The sequence below is a fragment of the Neopsephotus bourkii genome, unplaced genomic scaffold (genome assembly GCF_033783945.1).
Source record: "Neopsephotus bourkii isolate Nb327-2 ecotype Australia unplaced genomic scaffold, CSIRO-AGI_Nbou_v1 NB_1765, whole genome shotgun sequence".
NCBI classification, from domain to species: Eukaryota; Metazoa; Chordata; class Aves; order Psittaciformes; family Psittacidae; genus Neopsephotus; species Neopsephotus bourkii.
In genome coordinates this window covers 7,399,585-7,416,824 of record NW_026902239.1, presented here as the reverse complement: position 1 = coordinate 7,416,824, position 17,240 = coordinate 7,399,585, and the positions used below count along the sequence as shown (strand labels likewise).

General features: G+C 44.1%; 1 protein-coding gene across 8 annotated transcripts in view; it reads left to right on the top strand.

Annotated features, from left to right (window-relative positions):
- Window positions 1-5,323: 5,323 nt before the first annotated feature.
- Window positions 5,324-17,240, top strand: part of L3MBTL3 (L3MBTL histone methyl-lysine binding protein 3) — an 83,674-nt gene continuing 71,757 nt past the window's right edge. Inside the window, exons 1-2 of one of the 8 annotated variants that reach the window (XM_061378401.1) lie at window positions 5,324-5,903; window positions 15,879-15,990. In XM_061378401.1, coding sequence (XP_061234385.1) covers window positions 15,889-15,990 — 102 coding nt within the window. In that variant the 5' untranslated portion in view covers window positions 5,324-5,903; window positions 15,879-15,888. Of the gene's footprint in view, window positions 5,994-7,124; window positions 7,279-7,760; window positions 7,966-8,101; window positions 8,465-8,677; window positions 8,809-11,199; window positions 11,219-15,878; window positions 15,991-17,240 lie in introns of those variants that run through there. The other 7 variants (XM_061378400.1, XM_061378405.1, XM_061378399.1 and 4 more) reach the window with 7 other exon arrangements.

Genomic DNA, 17,240 nt, shown 5'->3' with positions numbered 1-17,240 from the left:
TAGATATATCCATCCATGATATCAGGTATATAGCCACAATGCTCACTATTCAAACCCAGGAACTGTAAGAGTTGGATCCACAAAGCCTTATGACTCAGGATTGGCAACAACAGAATATAATTTTCTCTGATTCTGAATAATCCATTTGTTGTCAGTCTCAGAACCAAGGCCCATTAATATTCTCTGTTGCTTGTCAAAGAAGGGAATGCTATTGCTGCATGTCCATGTGACATGACGTCATTGGAAAAATGTTATGAAGGATGCACTTCTTCTGGCTCTGCAAGGGATGTTGGGCCTAACAGCAAACAGGAAAAGCTTTCCCTGTTGCTTTAATTGCAGTAGCATTTGGTAGGCCTAGCGGATACCTGTTCTGCTGCAACCCTAATTCTGAATTCTCAGGTAAGGAAAAACTCTTATCAATGTCCAAAAAAACTCACTCAGTGTTTACTACAGCCTTGAGCATTTCTGTTTTCTTTCTACCGCCTTTAACCACTGTCGTCAGACTTTTGCATTAGCCAGTTCAAGGAGAAATCTGATTGCTCGGAGTAACTGCGTGTGTTATCCCACATACATCAAGTGTGTATTGCCTGTTATATGAAATCTGTCTTTTATCATCAATGCCTTTTTAAAACAAAGGGGTTTATTTACTTGTTGAAGGACACTATTAGATAAAAAGGACTGAAAACAAAGAAAGAAGAGTCCACATGCATACTTTGAGTTACGTGATCTTATGTCAAGTACAAGCAATATTGGGGATTCTTTCCTGTTCATCTACTGCTTCATCAATTCATGTTTTATGAGGAATGTCCACATGTGGCTGTGAGTCACTAAGTCAGACACATGTTGCTCTAAAAACTGTCCTACTGCTCTCCAGGGAGAGCAAGTTAGAGCAAGTTCTCATTCTGCTATTGTGTCTTAAGGACCTTGGATGGGATTGCCTTCTCCTTTCCCTTTGCTGCCAGGCTTTGCTGTCCAATCAAACCCACAGGGTGAGCTATTTATTCCCTTCCAGATATTTTCAGCAACAGTTATGGATCTAGAAATTCTACCAACAATTATTAAAATAACCCCTTCATTTGTTGCATTTCAACAGAATTGTTTTCCACAAAAGGAGTGCAGGCTGCAACTTTTTCTCATTCAGCTTCTGTTCCCAAGAGTGATATTTGTTCCTATGCTGCCTCATCAATCTGCCTTCTTTGTGCTTATTTAAAAATACAGCCTTAGCTCTCAGATTGACTACTAGCTTTTTGGATGACAGGTCTGGAGTATCCAGCTTGAACAGGCTTTCCAATGTAATGCTCTGCTGCAAGGCCGTTGTAATCTTATGCATGGTTGGAGCTGAAGCCTTTTGCTAAGGGAAATCATAATGGCTCTTATATGCAGAATGTGCCCACTCACCTTAGAAAAGAGCATGCAGGAATAGAGAGCTATGTCAAAAAGAGCTTTGGGATGGTTGGCCTCTACCCCACCCATAATCAAGATATTTCTCGTTACTACCCCTTTGAACTTCATCTATTACACTCCTTCTTTAAAGACTGCAAATCTCCTGCTATTCCAGCTTTTCCTGATGCAGATTCCCTCCCTCCCCCTTTCCTTTCTTGCCCCCTCACACTCTCTTTGCCTCTTTCCACACCATTTGTCCTTCTCTGTGGTAAGTCTCTCTTAGTACTCCTCACCCTCCCACAGGACCTTTATTCTTGCCGATTTATTTTGGCCTATCATCCATTCCAGACTGCACAGTCTCTGCTGTACCTCTGTACTCCTCCTTCCTACCACATGAAACAGTGCCATCTCCTGCTTTCCTCAACTAATTCAAGAGTTTGCCAGTACTCCAAGCCATTCCCTAATGCCTGACCCGCATGTCCAAGCTTCCAATTTCAATCCTCTCCTGGCACAAGAGTCCTCATCAATATTCCCAATATAAGTCTTAATTTGCATTTGACCCACTCTCACAAATGATTTCTGCTTTTACACCTCATTATTCTAGTCCAGTTCTCCCCAGACTTTTCATAGGCATTGTGGCTCTGGATTCACTTCACACTGAATGACAATCCTGTAACTTCGGGTATTTATTTGAATTTCTTCAGGATGAACACCACCTCTGGAAATCTTTGTAGTCTTGCAACTTTGATAATATCTATCTTTGAAACACCTACTTCACAATGTCTCAAAACTCCCAGTCTCTAGAAACAAACTCTCCAAGGCTGCACCTAGAGAGCATCCAGGTGCATATTGGGCTGAAACCTTCCTGGAAAATACTGCCGTTTCTTTCAAGTACTCAGGCTCAAGCTTCTTTCCCAGGAAAAAAGACTGTTACATACACAAGTCTTACTCTAGTATGGAGCTGGGATGTGGCCAGGGCACACGTTCAGATTTCAAAGCTAGGAAATAAAACTGGCTCTCCAGTTTAGGATGGCATCTGAATCAACTTTTTGACAATTATTGTGGGCTTATTGGCAAAAACCAGTCAGTTCTATTGAAAATGACTTGGTCGCTGTTTTTTCACATCTACAGGAGCATCAAATTCCCTGGAGAGGAAAGAGCACTGTTGAGAGGAACTGGAATCACCACAGACTGCACTTTGCCTGTCTTTCTTACTAGACAGGCACATACACCATCTCTTCTCACCCCCAGTTTTTTAATGCTTTTACACTTCCTTTTTCCTGGGTTAGGGTTTTATATACAACATAGCATACACAACATTTTTTTGCCAGGTTTTTTTGTTTGTTTTTTTTTTTGTCTCAAGCCTTCTTTCCTGTCCCCCTGGCTTGGCTTTGGGAAGAATCAAGTGGCAGACTGGTGCGAAAGGTCACACAATTTGCTGCACAGGCTGCTAGAAGGGTGAGAAAATGTTATGTGCAGGCTGTGTTTGAGAAATAAGGCCATCTTTAAGGCATCGTAATCTGTACCGCAGAAAGCAAGAAGTGCTAAGTAATTGGGATTTGGAAGCCATGTATATGGATGTTCATGCACATGCTCTTCGAAAAATAACCAGTATCTGCCTACAGCACAAATACCTATTCAGTTACTTACGAGAATACTTAAGAGATCAAATTTAGCTATGCCAAAATCTGTCGTTAAATATACTGCCAAAATCATATTAAACGCCATACTTATAGAAAACAAGTGTTGAAAATTTTCCATCCTCAGAATACAGACAGAAGTCTAGCATTAAATAAAATGGCAACAGGATTAATGTTTAAAGAGCATATTTTAATAACTTTCAGTCTATTTTTACATGATAAATTTTATTGACAAAATAATGGGCTTATTATACATCACGAGCTGCCACAATATAATTAAGGCAAGGATAGAAGAAGAGAACAGAAGGTACCTTTATTAATTTCCTAGGTTATTTTAATCAAAGGGCTATCCATTTGAAACTACTGATCCAATAATGCAGCTATACCCAACTTCAAGTACTTGGTTTCAGTTCTGACTTCCAAAGTGTATCCTTCAAGGAGATTTTTCACCTATGTCTTCATCTTCTGTAAGGGGCTACACTCCTATGACTTCTGCAAGTAGGTTAGATGAATTATATTGTAACAAGGTTTTACAAGTTCTACGTTTCCCTTGAAGATTTTCAAAGGAAAAGGGACAAAGTCTTTCAAACATAAATAAAATAACTGCAGATAACTCATCATTTGTATTCTTAGAAATGTCTCTTCATACCAGGGTATGGTACAGCCTCCCCCCAAAACCTCAATGTCATCTGGAGAAATAATTAGTGCAGGTTGAACGTCCTAAAGATTTTTAAATAGTACCAAATTGTATAATTCCTTAACAGTCTTCTGCAGAGCCCAGCTAATTTAAGGCTACAATAGTATAATCTGGTTATTTGGCAACTATCTGCATAAAACCATTTCAATAACATTGGGAAATAATTTTCAGAAAAGCACTGAATGACTTCAGTTACAGTTTATTCTTTGTTTCTAACCCATGAATTTTCTCAGCTGACAGTACACTGGTGGAAAGTAGGAATTTTCTCATCCTTTACTATATTTCGCATCTGTGTTTTAGAAGAGTTTAAATCTATGTTATCACTAATCATTACAATTAGGTTAATACTGTTTTCTGTAATTAGTTTCTAATGAACATATGTTCATTGACAAAAACTGCAGCCTATATGATACGCCATTTGAGCTGAAGCTGTGTGAGAAATGCTCATCATAAAATAACTCCCATTTATTGTGCCTAGGCACCAATCCTGCAAACACTTATGGGTAAGCCCCATTTTACTGTTGTGAAGAAAAATTGATTTAAATAAATAGGAACTCTCAAGATAGTATGGTAAAAGTCTAATTGAAGTCATGTCTAAATTGTTTCAGCATGGAGCAAGGAGAGCTGCCAAGTGTGGTTCTTAAATATTTTAATACACATTCTCAAGTAAATGCTCTACTGAACAGAAGCTGAGACTCAGAACTCCTGTCAGAGAATCACCTCTAGCCTGTGTCCAGTGCAATGCTGTCTCCATCATGGGATACTACTATAATAGAATACATATCATCGGTAGCAAAAAGATTGCATTTGGTCTTGTATAAACCATTTTATTAGTGAGTCTGACTTTGTAGGTGAGCATTTTGGCTATGTATTTATTTCTATTGATATTTAATGCCGATACTTATTCCTGGATATTTATTAGTATTTATTATTATTTCTGTTACAGTAATCAAGAGAAAGCTTGGACACTGATCATGACTGGGATTAGCAAAACTATATTGAGATTTGAGAATTATTTTAAGAGATATATAATAATAAGCTGAACCATTAACAATTCAAAATTCACTTCAACATTTTTTGCCTTAAAGATGTAGTCACCTTAGTGAGATATTCTGTGGTCTAAAAAAACCCATTAGGAGCATAAGGTTATGCTATATGTTGTTTTACACTTTGCCTGCCTGAAACTATATATATTTTTATGGACATAAACATTTTTAAAAGTATGTATATATCAGCACCTAGTTGTGATCCTCCTTTCTCTCTCCCTCCCCCCCCAGTCTAGTTAGGCCTTATGTAGTTCTATTTTGCTTAGCGTTCTTTTGCATAACTGACCTCGTAGGTAAAAGAAGTCCACCCAGGCCAATCCCATGAAATAAGGAGGGCGTTCAGTTTTTACTGTTTCCTGAGCAACAAGTGACAGAAAATAAATGCTCTAGGTGGTATTTTTATTTGAGAATGCAGGGCAACGATGGCGAGAATCCAGGCAGGTGGCACATCGGAAACTACTTTTACTGTGCAAGCAGGCTAGGTTTTAAATGAGACGAGGCCCATCCTAAGGACCATGTTGAGGAACCCCGCGTTTATAGGGCGCCCGAGGAGCCTGGCTGCGGACGACTCGGCCTCGGACCTGCCCTGGTGACCCCTCACTGGAAGCGGGGAGAGCAGCGCCCTCCCCTCAACGCCCCGCTCCCGCCGCCGGGGAGGAACTGTCCCACCGCTGTCTCGGGTCCGTTTCACGGAGACGACGGGGCCCACCCTCGGGCCCCAGCAGCACCTGGCGGGGCGGCCGATGCCCAGCCTCACAGCCCCTCTCCCCCAAAAGTGCGAGGCAGTATTTTTGAAGGCGCCCAAAATAGCGCGCGGCTGCTGCACAAGTCTCCTTATTATTCCTCCGGCGTCGGCAGTAAATCAGGGAAGATGATGCACCTCCGCCGGAGCCGCTGGCGGCGGCCGGGGTTTTGGAGAGGGTGAGGGTTGCCGAAAGTGGCCGGTGGCCAGTGGCGGCTGCCGGAGCTGGGGCTCAGCGGCAGCGCGGGCGAGGGAGGAAGAACCGCCGCGGCGACTGCCGTTTCCCCTTTCCCCAGCCCCGGCTCGGCGGGCGCATGCTCACTGGTGCCCGCAGCCCTGGACCATATTTGTCAGAACTACTCGAGAGACGGAGAAAAGAGAGAGAATTTGGGGGGGTAAGGAGCGGCGGGTTCCGAGCTAATCCGCCAGCCGGGCAGGGAGCGGCAGCGGCGAAAGCTGGCGATGGGGTTTGATTTTCCGCCTCGGTGAGGATGAAAGTTGGGAGAGAGCGCGAGAGATAAAGGGAGAGGCGCACCTCCTCTCCCTCCCTTACGAAACGTATCTGGGGAAGGGGAGGGGGCTTCTTCCCCACCACCTCGGGCAGGGAGGATGGAAGTTAATGCTGGGGAAAGTGGGCAAGTGACTCGCAAGTGGCTGGGGAGCGGCTGGGGCACCGGGGACCGCACTAAATCATAAGTGTGCGAGTGTGAAAGAGGAACAAAAGAAAGAGAGAGGTGCCTGGTATTTCTTTTTCTCTTCCCAAACACACGAAGGGTGTACATGGGTAGATGTATGCGCTGTGTATTTATATACGCACACGGGCACGCACGCACGTATGTGTATGTACATATATATCTATCTGCGGGGGAGGGAGCTGTGGAAATGTGTTGGGGGGGCCTTTTTGGGGAGTGGGGGGGAGTGGGTTCCGAAGTGAGGGGGAAGGGAAGGGGAGAGACATTTTGCAGACTTGCCCCACCAATGAGCTTGTCAGTTGGTTCCATTTAATGACACTTACGGGGCACCGCCGCGCTGTTGGGAACAATGTGATGCGGGTGCCGCGTGGGGGGGGGGACGCGGACGCGAGTGTGCGTGTGAGCGCCGGGCGAGGAGCGAAGGAGGGGGGGATGGAAAGAAGGAAGGAGGGAGGGGGCTCGCTGCCACCCGAGCCCCCCCCTCTCCAGCCCCGGCTCTTTGTTCACACAGACTGAAGGACATGGAGAAGTGCGGGCTACGAGGGGGCAATGCTCGGCGGAGAGGGGTGTGAAGGAGCCCCGGGTTGTTTTTCGGTCGGAAGCGGCGGGAGGTGGCGGCTGCCGGGATATACCGGTTGAATGTGCCGTGGGTTCCCGTGTGCGAAGGCCTCTTCAGCGCGCAGCGGAGTTTGTGTTTTCCGTCGCTCCTGCACTTTGTGTGATTGTGTGCGAGAAATATTTAAAATATAATCATCTCCCAATTTCCGCCATTTTGGGGAAAGTTTGCACACACATACACATACAAAAAAAAAAAAAGCTTCTAGCATTTTTTTTTTAAGAGGCGAAAAAAAAAAAGTCTTTAGCTCGAGTGCTCAGTTCCTGCCTCTGTGCGGTGCGTGCGCGGCGCTCGCTGCGCTGCGGCAGACACGCGAGGCGGCGGCGAACGGCCCCTGCCCGCTCCGGGCTGCGGGCGGCGGCGGGGCCGGCGTCTGTCACCGCCGGCAGCTCCGCGGGCCGGCCTGGGGGGCTCCCGGGGGCTGCCCCGGGGTGCCGGCGGTGTATGTGAGTGCACATACACGTGAGTGCGCATTTTGCTGGGGGGGTGGTGAGGAGGGCTGGGGGCAGGGAATAGGACGCGGCTTTCCTGTGAAGTTGCGCGCTCTCGGCTGGAGTGCGGCCGGGCTGGGGGAGCGGCCCCCGCGCACAAGCCTGTCTCTCCCTCCCCGTCTTCGCAGCCGGTGCACATAACAACAGGATATGGGCACACTTGTTCTCGCTAACGTGTGTGAGGTGGTGTTTTGTTGGCAGGGGGAAAGCGGAAAGCGATTTTTGGAGGGATGGGTGGTGGAGGCGGACGACGGGAAGGCGCTCCGGCGGAGCCGGGGCCGGGGTTCGGGAGAGGCCGGCGGGGCGGCAGCACCCGAAGCGGGGGGCGCCGCGCCGGGGCCGCAGTGGAGCCCGCTCCCCACCGCCATGGCTTTTCCCCCCTTCCCCGTCGGAGCGGGCGCACACGAGAGCGTGAGAGAAAAAGTTGTAGCGCGGGGCCAGGCGCTGGCGGCTGCGGGGCCGGCGGGGGGCGAGCCCTCTGGGGGCGGTGTGTGCCCGCCCCGCCCGCGGGAAGGGGCGACCTCGCCGCCGAGCGATGCGCGGGGAGCGGCTCCGAGCGGCCGGGGAGCAAACCCCGGCAGTTTCCTAGGAAAAAAGAGGGAGCTCGCCCCCCTCCTCCTCCTCCTCCGCGCTGGGGGAGGGGAGGAGGGAGGAGAAGGTAACATTTTTTTAATTTTCAAATATAATTTTTTTCCTTTCCACTAGGAAAGAGCCTCCTTTTCCCGGATTCCGTTCTCGGGGGGGCGGAAGGAGGCGGGGGGGGGGGGGGGTTGGGAGTTAAAAAAGCCAAGGACCCGGTAAACAAGCAGAGTCCCTCTCTCGTTGTGCAACTTCCTCAGGAACATTTAACACCCAGTTCCTCTCCAGCCCCCTTGCACGGCGCTCGCCCCCTCTCCGGGCAGGGGCACTCCCCCTCCGCTGCCTTTAATTGCCCCCGGAGGGGGTGCTGTGGGAAGGCAAATTCAGGGGAGAAACGGAACAAGTTGAGAACCGCTTTCCCCGAGCGCTCCGAGCAGGATTCGGCCGGGCGGGCGCTTTTGTCTCGGAGGTTCTGTCCAAGCCTGGGGAAGACGCGGACCTGAGCCCGGGTTTTCTCCAGAAAGTTTCAAGTGCAGCAAAAACACGCCGCAAAACTGGCCAAGGAGGGACCTCTGGTGGTAGGCCGCGGGCTGCCGGCGCCGGGGAGCGGCGACCGCGCCCGCCGGGCCTCGCCGCCGCGTTCCGGCTGCCGCGCTGCTCCGCTGCGCCGCGCCGGGAGGGAGGGAGGGAAGGAAGGCGGGAGGAAGGGAGGCAGGGCCGGCTCTGGGCCGGCCGCGACCCGAGCCCGCCAGCTCCCAACTGCCTCGCCGCTGGTGGGCTCGGCCCACGGCCTGCGTGGGGAGCGGCGCGGGGCGCGCCCCGTGGCCGTGTCGCTTGTCCCAGTAGAGAGCGCGGTGCGAGCGTCAGCGAGTAGCGCGGCTGGGGAAGGAGGCCCCTGGAGATGCGGCAGCCTCCCGGGGTGGTGAGGGTCACAGCCTCTTCCGTGGTGTTTAATTAGCTGTGCTTAATTAATAACATGGGTGTGTGTGTAAGCTTTACAGTGAAGGGTACCACGAGTTCCATTTTCACTTTTGTTCTGTTTTCCTTCTTAATTTCCCTCGTATGGTTGAGTGGCGTTGGACTGACCATTTTTGCTGTTTCTACTCATGAATGGATGCTTAGTCGTGGGTGCTAAAAATCAGGTGGTGAGCATAAATAAAACTCGGGATACAAAAACTTCAGCGTGTTCTGTTTTCGGAAATAGTCTGCATTCAGGATCGTGACACAGTTTTCTCAATGCAAATTTAAAAGCTGTTCAGGAAACTGGTGCGTTTTACCAAGGAAGTTATCAGGTTCGCAGAAGTTTGTGTGATGAATATCTGTCAGAGAGAAACTCCCTGAAACCGGCAGCTGAACGCAGTAAAGCACTCTGCTTAAATCGGGTGGTGCGGATATTTGCTTTTTCCTGGTGTGACTTCAGCAGCTTTGACTGTGATCCAGTTGGTCTTCTCCTAAACTGGTGCTCTAATGAAGGTGCCCAAACCAATCATCTTGGATGGTTTTTGTTGACAGTTGAACAATTGCAGTGAACTCTGGTTTTGTGTGTTGTTGTGATGTATGCTTCACCTTCGGCTTAATGAGTTTTTCTACTGCTGCTTTTAAAAGTTCTAGCAACTTAAGAAAATGATTATGTGATGAGTCCTTTTCCTCTGACTTGTTCAGTTTTATTGAGCACCACCTATTCTTCAGGAGAGGCTGTTGACTTTTTGCGGGCTACTGCATTTACTGTCTGGGTTTTTAAATACTGTTGGTAAGGAGGATGATGGATTGCGAGTGGTGGGTGTGAGGACCCAGTGATTACCTGGCATGGGGCTTCCCGAGAAGTTTGATAGTACGTGTGCATAGTTGTAGCTTATTAGTGCTCCAGTAGCAGGACCGCTCATTGCAATGGGAGAATTGAGCTCTTTATGAGGGAGAAGGGAAGGTCTATAAATGCAGTAGCCTGTTGAGTGTATTTAGGAGCTAGAAAAAGGTGAATTAATTGTTGAAGGACACTAGAGCTCATGGAAGCTGCTGAAAACTGGCAGAAGAGGAAGAGCAGGGCACGAGTCCGACAAAATGAGCCTTCAGTCATACGTGGAATTAACTTTGTGTAAAAAATAACAATATGAAATGGGTCAGGTGATAGATATTCAGTGAGAAGATTTGGTGTGTCACAGTTCTTCCCAAGGAGGTGTCCGCACAAGAAAGGGGGCACAGATACACGAAAGCAGAAATTTTCTGTAACTTTCTGTGCCTGATTGAAGGAGTTAAGAGAAACCAAGACTTTCCAGAGGTGTACTCAAGTGTTGCTATCTGAGTAGGTTAAACCTCCACCCAGGCCTGCACAGACAGTAACAGAAATAAAGGAGTCATAAAGCATTGCAGAGGAAATAATTTTCGGTGTGAAGTGCAGGTTCTTGATGATCAAGATGAAAGTTGTTAGTGGTTTGTTTCATTAGATGATGTTTCATTAGCTTTGGTATTAACTGTTGTTACTGTAGAGTTCTGTGGATACTTGAAAATGACGTGGTAGATGAAGCTGCATGTAACTGTGTTACCCAGTTTCTTTCTAGCAATGCTACAGCAATACCTGTGTCACTTGCTGACAAAGGTAAGACTCAGGTGAGAACAGCATGAACCTCCTTTAGCACCAGTGCAGGCTCAAGCTTCGCAGCATTTTGAATCCATCTATGTCCAGATTCGTCCTGTGAGGAAAAAGATTTTAAGCTAAAGTATTGGGAAGCAGGAACAAACAGACACAATACCCCCGGAGAATCTAGCAGCAGAAGAGTAGCAACAGATAAAGAAGTGGAAATAATGCTGAAGGGACATCATCAACTGGAAATTTGGTCCATTTTCTGTAACAAGTGTTAAGAATGGCGAAGATTTTTAAGGTGTCATCCCTTTGTGAGTATGTATAGAATCTATGTACCTTTAAATTAACTTACTGGTAATAAACATCATAAGCAACCAGCAAAATAGTAAAATTTACTCAAACAGCTCTTCAACTTACAGAACAGAAACATGGCAGAACTGGTAATGTAGTTCCTAAACAACAAAAAAATGAGACTTGGGAGGAAGTATGTCATCTGCAGATTTTTTTTTTTAATGAAACATATAAATAGTTGAATCATGGAACAGGTATAAAGCAAAGTGTATTATTAAAATGTGGTGAATAGCCTCAAAGCGTTTTACTGTTTCCTGCACTGTTCTGTTGTGGTTGTTTTTCTTTCAGTGAAGAATAAGGTGCAAAAAGATGAAGGGTGATAAAAAAAAGCAAGTGTTGGGAGTACCCAGGCCAAAAAGGGGTTTGCGAGAAGAAAAGCAGAGCTCTCCCCTCTGGGTTTACAGTGAGTTGGCTTTGGTTTTGCTGTCATCATGAAGCTAGCTTAATACAAAGTCTGTCTAAAGTAGAGGCAGCTTAAGATGTGAGGGGTATTTCTGCTTTGTGTGGCTTTGGCGGTGTAACAAGTAAGCCCTGGTAAGTATTCACATTCTTACATGTCAAGTAAAGCTGAAGCTGAGCATCCACTTGTCCCTTGGTGTCTAGAAGTGAGTAAGTATATTTGCAGATCTGGTACGCCAAGTTGTCCCTTTGTGATCTGCTTTGTTTTCCTGATTTATTGTTTAGGGAAAATGTGGCTTTTCTGCCCATGGGTGCTGCGCCAAACAGCCTCCTTGTTGGAGGTGCCCAAAATAACTGTCTGTGATGTTAGGATAAAAAACTCACCTGTTGCCTTTGTTTCTGAACATCCATCCGTGGTGGTGTCACCCAGCCTTGTGGGGAAGAGGGACCATGTCTCAGCTCCATAAGGACCTCTGTTTGTTCCTTGGACCTCACCCTTGGTACCACTGACCAAGACCTTCTCTGGTTCCACATGCAGTTTTGCCTCTTCTCACAAGAGCTGTTGTCTGGGGAAAGGACCAGCATGGGGGAAATCTGCTGGGCTGTCCTATCATGGTGGCTACAGAAATCTTGTAAAGTAAAAATAAAAGTACACAGGGATGCATGAAAAGGAAAGACATGCCATTGCAGACTGGTTATGCCAGTCTGGCAGTGCTGACTGGTGGCTTTGCTGCTGAAATCTCTCTCTGCTGCCCAGTGTTCTGGTATCGCGTTGACCCCACTGGTTAGAAATCATACAAACATTTCGTAGGTAGTATCTTAGATTTTCAAAATTTGGCTAGGTGTCAGATAGTTTTTAAAGCACTGACTGAAAAACAGTATCCTGTTACTTTTTTATGTATTCAATACGTAACCCTGTAATTATTTCAAAAAGCTTAATTGCCATAGTCTCTCCTATTCACTTTACGTCTTTGGAGAGTCTTTCACCAGATGAAAGTATCTAATTTTTAGTGCTGTTATGTCCTCTGTGAGGGACTCATTTACTGTTGAACCAGTTGGCAAAAGTAAAGTTATTTCTAAGAGGTGTGTCCAATTTTATTTTACATGCTTGCTTATTTTAATTCATTTATTACATATGTCTAAACCAAAGTTGTTGAAATATTAACATGCAGCAAACTCCTCTATAAATCTTATAGCTTATGGCTGTGAAGACATACATCTATAATACAGCTGCATCCCTAATAGATTTTGGAGATGCTTTTGGAAGATAACTATTCCAAGTTCTTACTTCTGTGTCCTTTCCTTCACGTTAGATGGCATTCAGTGATAGGTATAGGAACAGTACTGTAGTTACTTTGCCTTGTTAACCTAGTATTATTATTTATCTAGTTATTTGAATATTTTTACTGCTTTTCTGGAAGTGTAGCAACAGAAATGATAGCAAATGAAATCATTATGGAAAGCGTTACACTGGTTCAAAGAACTACATCAGAGCTTTAAAAAAAATAGTAGATAAAACATTCGGTAGTTTTCTTTGTTCTGTGATTTAGATGTACGTATTGCGATGATTTCATCCTTTTTTAGTACCTTATTGCTGTAACAATTTAATTGGTCTCTATCTCACTCCACATTATCATTAGCAGAGGGGAATAGTCCTATCTTTTGTCTGTTCAAACTCAACAAAGCTGGAAACAGGTATTTTGTTAAATGTTACTCCTTTTGGTAAATTAATTTCTATCTGCGATGCCCTGTGACCTTTTCATCTCCACCAAGAACACTTCTGAAGGTTTCAGTGTGTGAAAGTACAGATTGTGTCTTTGATGTTAATTTTAAAAGGGAAACACTAATGAGTACCTTATCAAACACTGGAATAGATTATTATTGCTGATTGTTACCTGAGGAGCCTTTGTTAGGTGTAAATAAGTTAAAATCTGTATATTTTCTTGAGAGAAGTATGCCCTGAACTTTTTTCAATTTAATTTTTTTTTTTTTTTACTTTCACAGTTTGCATCCTGCCTAAGTACGCTGGGGTCTAAATTTTTTTTTCCCATGTCATTTTTCTGCAGGCATTTTTCTGTTGCAAAGTGTATCTATAACAAGATTGGCACTATTGAGAGACACCAGCATTTGATGGAGTACCTGTCTGCTGCTCTTTGCTGTATGGGACAGCAGCCACTGCTGGGAAGTGTTTTCCCACAGCTTCCCAGATCTCTTCCCATCTTCTGTCCTCCCTTCTGCAGAAACCATTGGAACATGTTTTCTCTAATGAATAAACCACAGGAGCATTGAGTGAAGTGTCTTTTAAATAGGGTGGTCATTTAAGATTACCGAGAAACTTTAGTTAATACTGAATGCATCTTTGTGTTTGCTTAGCCAGGGGAGCTTGTTACCCCTGATAAGCACTAGTTTACTGATGTACTTAAACTAGCATGTCCTCAAAAATTCACAGGTTTCTGGATAGATGCAATTTTTCAGCTACTCCTTAGCAGCTTGGGTCTTGCATTCTTGAGAGAAGGCCTGCGCTTCTGCCATTGTGCTGCAGTTCAGTTTTGTGGAAGTCTGCTTGAGCTGGTCTGCTGCTGTGTGGAAGCCTGGATGCTTGGTGGGCTTGAGCTCTGCAATGTATCATGCTCTTGGATTAGAGATCGCCCAAGCTGTATTGTAGGAGCTGCCTGAGGTAGGGTGGCAGATCTTGCCTGGGAGTGCTTTTAAAAAATAAGGTCTGTTGGTTTGGGGAATTTCTCAGTTTGCACTGAATTTGTTTAGATTTATTGACATATTTTAAAATAAATTTTTGTGCATCGATGGTACGGTTTTCAATACTTTCTCACAGAGGATTACTGAAATTGGAGATGGAGAAGACACAGTCACCGTGGTTCTAACTTCATGCTTGTCATGTAAAATACACAAAGTTTTCTCGAAGAGCCTTCTATGAGCCCTTACTGTTGCATGAAAAGGGGAATGTAGAGGCTTTCACCGTAAGCAGTGGTTACTGACTGTGGTCCAGCTGCTGTTACATGGTTGATACTGTGTAGCAGCTCTAGTGTAACCAAAGTATTCCTGGAGTAAGGTGGTGGTCAGGTGTTCTAAAGAATTTTGCTGGGAATACAGGGGAAACCAAGGAGAAAGACAACAGAGTCCACATTGTAGACCCCAAACTAGAGTAGTATTTGTTGTGGTGGTGTTACAGCATTTGGTACAATTTTTCTGATTAAAATAATGTAAATTGGATTATATTCTTACACAGCAGGGTTAACTAGCTAAGCATTTTCCCCCTCAGACTTTCAGTAGAAGGCTTCTAGATGACCTGAGTTTTCTTCTGCTTAGTTTGCATCTTTTTCTGTTATCTGTGAGTGAACAAACACCACTAAGTCTTTTTTTTTTTTTTTTTTTTTGTGGAAATTCTGGATTTCCAGAGCGTATTAATAGATATTTACAGATTTTGGGACTGGGACCTAAGTTAGAAATTAGATTTTAGAAAACAAGGTCAAGCACTGAGGAAGCTCTCTACCTATTTGAATTTCAAATACCGATACTTGCAGCAAAAGTTTGCAGTCTACAGACGGAGTATGAGGCTTAGCAAGCATTTGTGAAAAGGTTCAGAAAGTGTAAATTTACGGAGGGGTGAGTTTTTGCTAATAGTTCACAAACCAAAGATGGAGCTAATTTTCTGGAAATCATTTCAGCTGCTAGGTGTAGCACAGAAGTTCTTCAGGAGGAAAATGAATGAGTCAGATTTCACATTGAACAGACAGGAAATTAGGTGCTAGGCCACGGATTCAAAGATTGCTGGGTTTGTATGAAGTGGAAAGGAAGAAGTTGATGGTAGTCAAAACTGGCTGCTAGAAACATTTACAATTCAGTGCAGCTGATGCTGTCAAGCAGTGGGCCAATGCCAGGGGTCAGTGGCAAGTGTTATATACTTCTGTTTGTGCAAATTATTTGGTTTAAACTCTGCCCACCGAAAAGGATGTTCAAATCCAGTATTTCTGAAGATAAATATTCTCTCACTGGTCTGAAACAGAGTGATCTAGTAAAATAGTCTTGCAAAGTAGTCATTTTCTCTGGTGTATATGTGCTTCTCTCCATGTAAATAAATCTTACAAATGCAAATCAAGATCTAGTGAAACTGTATGTACAAGGAATGCTTGAGTCTCCTGAGTCAGGTGGTGAAAATGAAAGACAATTTCAAATTAATTTTGAAATTTCAGATTGAACTTGGGTGAAGCATTTGCAGCAGCATGTTATCAAATAATAAGGGAATGCAGGTCTATTAATCATCAGTGCTTAATATATTTATTTTAGGCATGCACTTGGGTCTTGCTTTCCCCAGAACAAATGGGTTTTTTAGGTTTACCTGAGGTATGTTTTGCCATTGTCAATTTATCTGCAGTTTGAAAGTTCTCATTTCTTTTCAATATAGCCTCATTATTAGCCTCCCAGTGTGTTAAACAGGTATTATTTTTTAAGGTTTTTGAAGATTTCTTCTTTTATTACGTTAATGTGTATTAGCAGCACTGTCATCAGTTGTTCACATTGCCAGTATGCTGACAGAAACATTTGATACTAGACTATGAAGTGCGTTTGAAGAATGTCTGGTGATACAAGCATTAAGCCACTTACAGCATTTTTAGATAATTTTTTTTTTTTTTTTTTTTTTTTAGTACATGCATCATGAACGAATCTGCCTCTAGTGGAAATGGTCAAGAGTTTGATGTATTTAGTGCTATGGACTGGAAGGATGGCATAGGTACTTTGCCAGGAAGTGACCTAAAGGTAAGATATGTAATTTTTTTAGTAAGTGAAATAAAAATGTTAAATCCTGAAAGAATGCATTTCACAAGCTGGTGTGTAGGTACCTGGTGTTATGAATTAAACATGAATCTGCAGCTCGAGTTAAGAGCCTGTAGCCTGTTAGCTTTTAGCTCTGGAGTCTCTTGATTCAGTTTCTGGTGCTGGCACAGACAGCCGTCATCCCCGTAGGAAGGCATAAATTAGCACTGTCTCACTATATAGACAGAAGTAATCAAGTGCACAAAATCCAGAAGAAATCTCAAAAGTGTGAAAATCCAGTCCACTTAGAGCATTGTATTACCCTATCACTGAGAATCTTTGTACTGTTATTGACTCTCAACATCTCATATTCTTAGTTCTAAAAATTTATTTTTTTTTTCCTGTGCTTTTGTCATGTGGCTGCCTAGAAAAATGAATAAAATGAATGCTTCTGATTTTGATATAGTTTAGAAATTTGAATTACATTGGAATAGTACTTTCAATTACATTTTTCATTCTGGTTTGATTTTTTTAAGAAATAGCAGCTTTGTTTTCAAAATATTTTTTGTTTATCTGATACTTTTTACTGTGTCGTCAGATGTCCTCTGATGCATTAGCTAAAAATACAGTTTCGATATTAGAGACTTTCTTGTTGCTATTTCCTGTTGATTATAGTAAATATTTTCATAAATTTTCATTTAGACTAACATTGATGAGGTTTTATCATAGTTTTGTGGGGTTTTTTTAAGGGATCTCACAAGAAAATCTGTGTTTTTTAAAACAACTTTTATCTCTTGGTGCCTGATACAAGTTCTGTTGAAGAGTCAGAAAAGTTTGAAAATCAGTACATATATCTTGCGAGTGTGTATTTGCGTTGGGGGTTTGTTGTTATTGTTGCTGTTTTTTCTGTTATTCATAGAACCATAGAATAGATTCACAGAATAATTTTCTTTGGGAAGGACCTCAGGACACCATAAGGACCACAGGGCCTTGTCCAGTACAGATTTGGTTATCTGCAGCGTTGGGGATACCATAGTCTATCTGGGCAACCTGTTCCAGCATTTGACCACCCTCATAGTGATTTTTTTTTTTTTGTTTAGGCTTTATTTGAATTCTCCTTTTGCAGCTTATGTCTGTTGCCTCTTGTCCTTTTCCTGTGCTCATCTGAGAAGAACCTGGCTGCATCCTTCCTATATCCTCCCATTAACTACTGGAAAACAGCAGTAAAATCTCTCCTGTTCTTAGGACCAAGC